Here is a 10,596-nt window from a genome sequence, read left to right on the forward strand (position 1 = left end):
CAAATTGTCATTTCTTGGGTTTAAAAAAAAATCACAGATAATTTACTAGATAATAGTTAATTACCTAATAGTCTGGCAAAAAACATGGGATTTGTGCCTCGAATGCTTTACAGAAAGTTACAGGACACTACAGGATACCATCACTAACACAAACTCACTTAAGAAAAATATCTTTATATATATTTATTCCTTAGAGGAACTGTTGAAAAGAGCAGCCGAACAGTCCAAAGCTGAAATTACATGTGGAAACGTGAACAAGTCACAGAACGTTATAGATAATGTCCCACAGTATCACGTTCACATTCACTGATATTTTTATGAGAATTACAAAGTAACATGAACAGAAGAAACGTTGCTGTGTCTTCATCAGTAAGGCATTGAAAAATGCATTTTATATATTAGTTGCACTGAACTGAATCTGATATACTGAACCCAGTTTTAGTCTGGCTCACATCAATTCCACTTTCTTCTCCGCATCAATTCTGATAATTATAAATAATAAAAACTAAACCATAGCTGTGGTCACTTTACCATCCATAAGCACTTGCGCATTTGTGGGAAAGAGCATCATTGGCTGCATTTGTGAGAGAGTAAAATGTCATTGGTCGTTGCTGGGGGACGAGTGTTCTGATTGGATGTGCATGTGGGTCGTGTGATTGGCTGTGGTTTTGAGAGCGTGTGCTGTCATTGGCTGTAGCTGTGGGATGAATGTCCGTGAGTGACGGCTTGGACGGCCTGTTCAGGAACCAGACTGGGGTCTGAGAGGATTGATGTGGAGGGGCAGAGCAGACGGAGGGAACTCAAAACAGCTGGAGAGAAACACAGAGACAAGACATGGCAGAAGTATTACAATAAAACTGATATTACCTGATAGATCCGACTCGATTTCTGATGGATAAGCAGGTTCTGTTGTTGTACAATGCAGTTGCTTGGCAACTAATTTTACCTAGTGGGAGAATTATTTATTCTAAATCATCCAAAAACATTTTTTTGAAATAAATTAGTATTTTTATTCAGCAAGGATGCATTAAATTGATCAAAAGTTACGGTAAAGTCATCTCTAATGTTACAAAAGATTTCAATGCTGTTCTTTTGAACTTTCGATTCATCAAAGAATCCTGAAAAACAAAAAGTGTCACGGCTTCCACAAAAATATTCAGCAGCACAACTGTTTTCAACATTGATAATACTCGAGAAATGTTTACTGAGCAGCAAATCGACAAAGTAGAACGATTTCTAATTCATAAAGACACACACATACAGCATATACTTTGAAAATATTTACATTTATTTACATGTAAATATTGATATACATATAAATGATATCATATATAAATATTTAATATATAAACGTAACATATTTTTCTTAAATATATACATGCATGTGTGTGTATTTATATGTACTTAATAAATATACACAGTACACACATATTATGAACAAAAACTTATTTTGGATGTGATTAACCGTTTGACAGCACTAATAATGGATTATGATAATAATGCATAAATATTTTATATATAATAATTTTATATATTTTTTATTCCATTTTTATATTTATTTATATAATATCAAAGTATAATTAATGCAATAATAATGTAAGTTGATCATGATTTTGTTTTAACACCCCTTAACTGTGGTAAAATCATGGTGAAATTGTCCTCTCAAGGCTTACTGCTTTTGTAAAAGGCAATAAAATAAAAATAAAAATACTAATAAACCCACACACATAAACAAGAAGGCAGGGAGTGATAAATATGCCAGGACGAAGAAAAGCGGTTTGTTCATTAAGGCAGTAAATGATTCTAAGGTCTGAGGGAACTAAGTGTGAAAGTGAAACGGGAAGTAGTGTTTTCAAGAGAGGTGCTGGTCACTCACTGGGTCTGAGCGCAGGCAGAGAGCAGTGCTGGTCCAGCCAGGACAGAGTGCTGCGACACAGATCATCAACACTGGCTGTGGACACCATCCCATTAAACGACTCGAACAGCGGCTCCATGAGGATGCTGAACTAACAGAACGGCTGCAGTTCAGGAAAATATGAAGACTTGCATCTTATCAGAATTAGACCTGCTACCAGCACAAGCACAGATGTTATGGATGCTGATATCCACAAAAACATTTTCATGGACTGATTGATTTTGAAGCTATTTTACTTCCATAACATTTGTGACCCTGGAGCACAAAAGCAGTCTTAAGACGCTGGGGTGTATATTTGTAGCAATAGCCAAAAATACATTGTATGGGTCAAAATTATTGATTTTTCTTTTATGGCAAAAATCATTAGGATATTAAGTAAAGATCATGTTCCATGAAGATATTTTGTACATTTCCTATTGTAAATATATTAAAACTTCATTTTTGATTAGTAATATGCATTGCTAAGAACTTCATTTGGACAACTTTAAAGGCGATTTTCTCAAAATTTAGATTTTTTTTTGCACCCTCAGATTCCAGATTTTGGCCAAATATTATCCTATCCTAACAAACCATACATCAATGGAAAGCTTATTTATTCAGCTTCCAGATGGTGTATAAATCTCAATTTTCGAAAAATTGACCCTTATGACTGGTTTTGTGGTCCAGGGTCACATATCTTCTTTCAGACTAGTAGAAAGAAAACCTCCAAAATATACATTTAAATGTGTTTACTTTATTACACATCATCTATTTGCATCCAAAACTTTTTGGTTTTGCACCAAACTTCACAGGGGTATTTGTTCATAAATATTATAAAACAGATAGTTCCGGTCCTTGATTCTGATTGGCTGAGCCACTTTCGAAGCTTTTGTAAATTACTCTACAAACAAACCTTACTACGTATATTGAATAACCGTTTTATAAAAGCAGTAAGCCCCGTGAAGCCGTGGTTTACAGTGAATTTATAACAGCTAAGGGACATTGTTAGGCACGACGCAAAGTGGAGTCGCGATTGCGGCTTCTTGGGCCTTATTGCTTTAATTAACACTGATTTTCTACTAAATGTAATTCTTAAAAACGTGAACATTTATTTCTTCTGGCTGTTGACAGTATTTTGTGATTTATGGAGTGATAAAAAATATCCAAAATCCCTTCCGTAAAAACCTGAAAATACTTTTGAACCTGTCCTATGTTTAGATTTCTCTTCTGGAAATATATGCAACTTAGTGCGTATTGAATTAAATAATGCATCATTTGAACATTTAAACTTAACATTTCAAAAACTTTTTTAATCAACTGTAGGAAGCATGGTGATATCTGTTTTACCTAGTTCACCTGGGTTGCTTAACCAACAAGACTTTCTCTGTCGGTCAGCAATTTTGTTTCAGATTTGATTGGATACGATCCAGAACTTCCAGTTCTGCAGCGTCTGAGCTCTCACATACTCTCTGAACTTCTCCCTCATGTGGTTGAAGCGCTGTCGTGTTATTGGGACGCCTGTAGCCGGAAGCTGCTGCTGACACGCACTACGTACATACACACAGTTCAGACACAATCACAATCACACTCACGCACTCATGCAGATGTCTCTCATAACTATGTCCAGCACATTGTAAAACAGCTCAAACGCACTCACTTGATGGCAGAGTTGAGCGTGAGGATCTCGTCTCGGAGTCTCTGGGCCTCCTCGTGGAGCTGAGCTCTCTCCTGCTGCATCTTACTGATGTACTCCACCGTCTTCTGCAGCGTCGTGGCCTTACTGATCTGAGACCATGAGAGTACAGAGGTGGAGGAAGCATGATTGAAGTTATTAAATAAGATGAGAAATCTCCCAGACATTTTCTTCTGAAGTAACTTAGAAGCTAAAATCCACAGCTATTTTTCTCTTGTGAAAAAGAAGTACTCATTCATGTTATTTACAATGAAATGAAAATGTATTATAGTTTAAATGTATATTAAATGCAATTAGTTGAACTTAAGAGTGCTTTACATCTTCAAATGTAATTTCATAATTACTACCACCGTCTTTGAAATATGGTACTGCCAAATGTACTGACATGTATTGTAAACTAAAATATACTTTAATGTAATTTCTATTCAAACGTGTCATTACAGTATTTACTAATATTTTAAATTAGCTTTTATTTTTATATTTTAATTTTTAAGTTAAGTATTTTTTGTCATTTTTATTAGTTTTTTTAATATTTATATTAAGCTTTTATTTATTTTTATTTCTGTTTTAGAATTTTAGTAATTCAACCATATTAACTATAAAAGTAATATCCAAGAGTACACTACAGATGAAATTATAATCAAGTGCTTTACATGTGCTTTAGTATGTTAATCAACACAAGCATGACGATAGATTATTAAAACAATGATTTAAAATGTACTTAAAGAGAGACACTTTCATGACTACACTTAAGTGGCCTTTTATTTCATTAATTATTATATAATCTGCAAGCACATTTAAAAAAAAAAACTAAAAAACATCCTTTTAAGATTTGAAGTACACTACAAGTGTACATTCAATGCAATGAAGCACACTTCTTTTTCTCAAGTGCTGACTGATAAAGTCACTAAAACGAGTGTTACCTTTATACTCGGCTGTGAGCTGAGAGTCGTCACCAGACTGTGTAACGTGTCAAAGCCAAGCTTGATGTTGAACCGTCTCTTCTGCTCGGCTGAAATGTGCGTGATCCATCGTGTGTCTGTCTGTAAGACAAGACAATATGTGACCCAGGACCACAAAACCAGTCATAAGGGTCAATTTTTTGAAATTGAGATTTATACGTCATCTGAAAGCTGAATAAATAAGCTTCCATTGATTTGTTAGGATAGGACAATATTTGGCTGAGACACAACTATTTGAAAATCTGGAATCTGAGGGTGCAAAAAAATCTAAATATTGAGAAAATTGCCTTTAAAGTTGTCCAAATGAAGTTCTTAATGCATATTACTAATCAAAAATTAAGTTTTGATATATTTACAGTAGGAAATTTACTAAATATCTTTATGGAACATGATCTTTACTTAATATCCTAATGATTTTTGGCATAAAAGATCCATACAATGTATTGTTGGCTATTGCTACAAATATACCCCAGTGACTTAAGACTGGTTTTGTGCTCCAGGGTCACATATGAGAAACACAACACACGCTGAGCTGTTATGAAATAATCGTGTACGGATTTGTGTTTTTACTCTTGTTGACTCCATCTTGGCTTGTTCAGGTAACGACTCTGGGCTTTTCTCTGCTGGATTCATAGGTGACGTCTGTCCCATGTTTCCTAAAAAAACAAGAGTAAAAAAACATTTCAAAACAAGACATTTCATTACTATTGGAATAAAACACTTGAGTGCTTGAGTTATTATGTGTGACATAATATAGTTGTAAATGTAAAAATACTGTAAATTAGGGCTGCCCTCGACTAAGGATTTTTCTGGTCGACTAGTAGTCGTTCACTTTAAGCATTAGTCAACTAATCGCACGTTTATTAAAAAACCTTTAAATAATTATAATGAGCCTTTAAATGCCTCCATAGCCTAATAAGCACTCAAGTGCATGCATAAAGCTTGCCACAGCGCACTGGCAGAAGTAATGATTATGAATGTGTCAGGGAAAAACAGTAAGGAGACTGCATTAACATTTTAATAATTTGATAAACTAGTGCGCTTTCTTTGTTTTCGGTTTAAGAGATGAAGTCGTAGACACTGACACTGACTAGTCATCTCTGCAGTAGTGATGTGCCTGTGTGCATGTTTCATACGGATTACATAATCTGGGAATATTTGTCTTCCATTTGAATTGGTTCATTTGAAAGTAGACATTTCACTCTCTATAGATACATTTTAATGCCTGTAAGGCAAAGATATACACGGAGTTTCACGCTCAAGTTCACAGAGACCGAGACGGCAGAAAGCACATCATGTTTGCTTTTATTATTTTACAAAAGCGTGTTTTGTTGTTATTGTGAGTGCACAGTACACACAAATAAACGTAGAGTCTTTACAGATTCGAAAGATGTATTACTCTTATCTGTATGACCAAAAATTTCATAGTATTTTAAGAGCAATTGAGCGCACCTGTGTTGTGCCGAATTCTGCACCCCTGCCAGATTATGCACCCCCTCGTTGATGTCGCTACCTGATTGCCTAATCCCAACCCCACCCCTAGTCCTAACCCCTCCCCCACACCTACTCCTAAACCTACCAATACTAGGGGGTGCATAATCTGGCAGGGTGCAAATTTCGGCACTACACCGGCTCCTCCATCTGTCCTGCAGCGAGCGCGCTACTGTTCAGCTTCTACACTCCACACACACACTTGAACAGCGCACATTTCTCTAGGTTAACATTAGATTGAGCGGACATGTAAATAATACTTACATATTGCAGATAAGCCGTATTTGAGGTCGATGAATGATGGGCGAGTGTTTGGATGTCCTGCCCGATGTACTGTATTACAATAGACCAGCCGTTAACGGTCTGTTAGTCATGGACTGTGTGGCTTCGCCTGTGGATTTTTTTTATTAATTTTTTTTTTCTGCGACTAAGCTACTAATAAAATTTTAAGCCTCTTCTGGTCGACTAACGATTAGTTGACTGTTAGGGGGCAGCCCTACTGTAAATATAAATAGCTAACAATGTCCTCACCCTCAGGCCATTCAAGATGTATGTGAGGTTGTTTCTTCATCAGATTTGGAGAAATGTAGCATTGCATCACTTGCTCAACAATGGATGCTCTGCAGTGAATGGGTGCCGTCAGAATGAGAGTCCAAACAGCTGATAAAAACATCACAATAATCCACACCACTCCAGTCCATCAGTTAACATCTGGAGAAGACAAAGGATGCGTGTTTGTAAGAAACAAATCCATCAATAATGGCCCGTCCACACGGAGATGCGTTTAGCTGTATAGGTAAAAAATTTTGTATCGTATCAGCGTTTTGTCCAGACGGATCTGGCGTTTTGGGAGCGTGAAACTGCTATTTAATAATCCGTATATTTTGTGAAAATGCCCCTAGTCAGACACCGCTATGTCACGTAACAGCAATAACAACATGAACAAACACTGAACGATTGTATTTTTATTAACTAAAATTAACACAGATTAATAAATAGTGTAATAAGTGTATTGTTCCATTTTCGTTTTCTTGTTGTTGTGTTAGGTTTGTATACAGCATGCAAGTTTTAGCATGCTACAAGTCTTCTTCTCCATTTTTAGTGCATCTCTGTGGCAGAATTACAGCGCCACATGCTGGTCTGGCATGTATACTACATCGTTTTGAGTCGGTTTTGTGTTTTCGTGTGTATGCAGATATTTCTTGAGACGAGGAAAAAAAAAAAGATCGGAAAGGGATGGCTTTGTGTGGAAGTGGCCTAAAACATTTTTAACTTCAAACCGTTGCTTCTAGCCAAAATATGAGTCGATAATCCATAATAATAATTTAGCTGGAAGCAACAGTTTGAAGTTAAAAACACCTTAATGAAGGATTTGTTTTTTTACAAGCACGCATCTTTTGTCTTCTCCAGATGTTAACTGATGGACTGGAGTGGTGTGGATTACTTGTGGATTATTGTGATGTTATTATCAGCTGTTTGGACTCTCATTCTGACGGCACCCATTCACTGCAGAGCATCCATTGGTGAGCAAGTGACGGAATGCTACATTTCTCCAAACCTGTCGTGATGAAGAAACAAACTCATCTACATCTTAGATGGCCTGAGAGCGAGTAAATCTTTAGCAAACTATAATTTTTGGGTAAACTATTCCTATAAAACCACACAGAACAACACACCTGTTAAACTGGTCCTGTCACTTGTGTGCCTTTGTACCGGGGAGAGTTTTTCTGTTTTGGGGATGAGAAGTGGTGTTTGTTGCGTGAGCAGAGAGGAAATGGTGCTTCCCTGCGAGGTGCCGCTGTGGCCATGGGTTGACATGGGTGCCTGACAGTGTAACGGTGACAGTGGTGGGATTGCTGTGGAGGCCCAGGGGGGATTGTGGGAAATATGCGATCCTCCTCTACTGCTGCTCTTTGGCTGTCATGGAGAATAATTAAGATTTTTTTGATGTTTGAAGTTCTGCTCACCAAAGCTGCATTTATTTTATTAAGTTTTGGTTTTATTTCATTTGAGTTATTTCAGTACTTCAACATACAAAATGGAAATGAAATAATATATATATTGAATGTATTTATATATATGTACATGTATGTGTGTGTGGCTGTACATACACATATGTAGTTGTTTTTTGATGTTTGGCTTAGTGTTATGTTAGAATCATTATTATACTCATACCTTTTGTTCTTTTAATATTTTGAATTGTTTTTAGCTTTATTTTTTGTTTTAATTTAAATGTTTAGTTTTGAAATGTTGTTGTATGCATTTGTCATTTTTATTTAATTTCTTTTATTTTCTTAAATGTGTGTATATATAGTATTTATAGAGTTTTAGCTTTTAGTTTTAATTACTTTTTCTTATTTGTAAGTCGCTTTGGATAAAAACGTCTGCTAAATTACTAAAAGTAAAGTAAAGTAAGTAAAGTAAATTAGAAATAATTCATACTTTGTATAAATGTTGCATTTATGTTGTATTTATTTCATTTTTTATCATTACAATTATTTTTCATGCAAACAACAGGTAACATTTTAGAAAGGAACTGATAATAACAATGTGTATCACAAAAGGTAAAATAAAAAATGACTAAAATGTAAATAAAGACACTCTACTGTAATATTATTTTGATCATATTTATTTTAATTTCAGTATTTATTTTACAATTAATAATTAAAAAATAATTGTATATTTTATCACAAATAAACAAAATAACTACATACAAAAATAACAATCTTAATTCAAATAAATAAGTAAATAAATAGCACTAGGTTAAAAAAACGTATATTTAAATGAACCTAAAATATACAACAATAAAATGATAATAACTCGCTTAAAGAGATTACGGACTACAAATCCCATGAGCGCTGAAGAAACATCCGGTTATGTGTGACGTAAGCGGAAGGATAAAAGCCGCTGATTGGCGAGCCCAGCAGCTGGTGTTATTTTCGTGTTTTCAGTGCTAGAGTTCTACTCGAAGTGTTTGTAGTTTAGTTAAATCATGGACGCGGTACAGAGACACAGATCCATGTACAAAGGCACGACTCCACCGTGGAAAGAAACATACCGGAAGGTAAATAATGTCGTGTTCGCTCGCGAAAGCTGTCAACAACAGTCCAAGTCATGTTATAAATGAAGGAAATTCATTGTATTTTACAGGACAATTACGATTAGAGTTTGTTTTGAGACATGTTAGTAATGAAACGCATCCTGTTGCTCCTTTATTCCATCACAGTAATGAGAATTAGTGGTGATTTCTTCCTTATGGCAATAAATAATGAATATATTTACCAGTCAGAACATGGCAAAGCTTGTCTAACCAACCAAAACACTTCCCTAGACCACAAAGTACTGATATGGATACATTTGTGTTACTAAAGATAAAACATTTAAAATAACTATGTGACCCTGGACCACAAAAGTCATTAGAGGCCATTTTTTTAAATTAAATATTTTATATTCAGATATTCATCTGAAAGTTGAATAAATAAGCTTTCCATTGATGTATGGTTTGTTAGGATAGGACAATATTTGGTTGAGATACAACTATTTGAAAATCTGGAATCTGAGGGTGCAAAACAATCTAAATATTGAGAAAATCGCCTTTAAAATTGTCCAAATGAAGTTCTTAGCAATGCATATTACTAATAAAAAATAAAGCTTTGATATATTTACAGTAGGACATTTACAAAATATCTTAATGGAACATGATCTTTACTTAATATCCTAATGATTTTTGGCATAAAAGAAAAATCAATCATTTTGAGCCATACAATGTATTGTTGGCTATTGCTACAAATATACCCCAGCGACTTAAGACTGCTTTTGTGCTCCAGGGTCACAAATATGAAATAAACACACTAAAATTGAGAAATATTATGTGGAATGTAAATATCATCTTGCATGGTTGATCTAAATTTATTTTAACTTGTATATTTATTTTAAAATGAATATGTCTTCCATGCAAAGTACAAGTTTTGGAAACAAGGATGACATTTTATCACGTCATTATAATGCATTTTTAATTGAACTGCATGAAAGGCTTTGAGACGCCGGCGTGATGATATAACGGTGTGTTGTGTGTCTCCAGCGCTGTGTGGAGCGCTTGAAGAACAGCCGGTCGAGGTTACTGGAGAAGTTCAGACAGATGGGAGAGGATTCGGGAGGATCGAAGCACTCGCTGCTCGTGCAGGAGGTGATGGAGGAGGAATGGAGCGCATTACAGTCGTCCAATCAGAGTCTCCCGTCGCTCTGGAGTGGAAACGGCATCAGAGATGTGTGTATTAAGCACTGCTTTTGACATGAGAGCGTCATGTTGTTCCAAACCTTTCTGTTTTCTATACGATAAAAGCAGTAAGAATGTAAAAGTATCAGAAAAGCATTATTCTTATTAATTTTAACAGTATGTACACACGTATTTCCATGTAACAGAAATAACAAGAACAAAACAAACACATCTCAACACCTTACATTAATATTCAGTGCCACTTCTCGTGTGTGTGTGTGTGTGTGTGTGTGTGTGTGTGTGTGTGTGTGTGTGTGTGTGTGTGTGTGTGTGTGTGTGT

The 10,596-nt window shown here is 35.4% G+C and overlaps 2 protein-coding genes across 3 annotated transcripts in view; one reads left to right on the forward strand and one right to left on the reverse strand.

Moving 5' to 3' along the window:
* On the reverse strand, window positions 1-7,980 carry LOC107664241 (carbohydrate-responsive element-binding protein-like). 2 transcript variants are annotated; one of them, XM_016454791.1, is made up of 8 exons: window positions 7,717-7,979; window positions 5,636-5,639; window positions 5,120-5,213; window positions 4,511-4,630; window positions 3,552-3,679; window positions 3,318-3,441; window positions 1,877-2,006; window positions 1-809 (listed from the first exon to the last, which is right to left on the reverse strand). In XM_016454791.1, the coding sequence occupies exons 1-8, from the start codon at window positions 7,856-7,858 to the stop codon at window positions 685-687; spliced, it is 867 nt and encodes a 288-aa protein (XP_016310277.1). In that variant the 5' UTR covers window positions 7,859-7,979; the 3' UTR covers window positions 1-684. The 2 variants fall into 2 exon arrangements, with proteins under 2 accessions (XP_016310277.1, XP_016310346.1); XM_016454860.1 differs by lacking the exon at window positions 5,636-5,639 and having other exon boundaries at window positions 5,120-5,205; window positions 7,717-7,980.
* A 965-nt stretch (window positions 7,981-8,945) lies between these two features.
* The window catches only part of LOC107664471 (RPA-interacting protein A-like), a 4,985-nt gene continuing 3,334 nt past the window's right edge, over window positions 8,946-10,596 (forward strand). The window contains exons 1-2 of the mRNA XM_016455083.1: window positions 8,946-9,104; window positions 10,122-10,307. Coding sequence (XP_016310569.1) covers window positions 9,033-9,104; window positions 10,122-10,307 — 258 coding nt within the window. The 5' untranslated portion in view covers window positions 8,946-9,032. The remainder of the gene's footprint in view (window positions 9,105-10,121; window positions 10,308-10,596) is intronic.

This window comes from Sinocyclocheilus anshuiensis, unplaced genomic scaffold (assembly GCF_001515605.1).
Source record: "Sinocyclocheilus anshuiensis isolate Anshui unplaced genomic scaffold, SAMN03320099.WGS_v1.1 scaffold245, whole genome shotgun sequence".
Lineage (NCBI taxonomy): Eukaryota > Metazoa > Chordata > Actinopteri > Cypriniformes > Cyprinidae > Sinocyclocheilus > Sinocyclocheilus anshuiensis.

What these genes read in the sequence shown, in the direction of transcription:
- LOC107664241 (XM_016454791.1), bottom strand. Translation starts at nt 7,858, where the DNA reads ATGTCAACCCATGGCCACAGCGGCACCTCGCAGGGAAGCACCATTTCC. An exon ending in CCAAGATGGAGTCAACAAGA is followed by an intron (nt 4,631 to 5,119) that starts GTAAAAACACAA and finishes CTTGTCTTACAG; the next exon opens with ACAGACACACGATGGATCAC. An exon ending in GCTCACAGCCGAGTATAAAG is followed by an intron (nt 3,680 to 4,510) that starts GTAACACTCGTT and finishes TCATGGTCTCAG; the next exon opens with ATCAGTAAGGCCACGACGCT.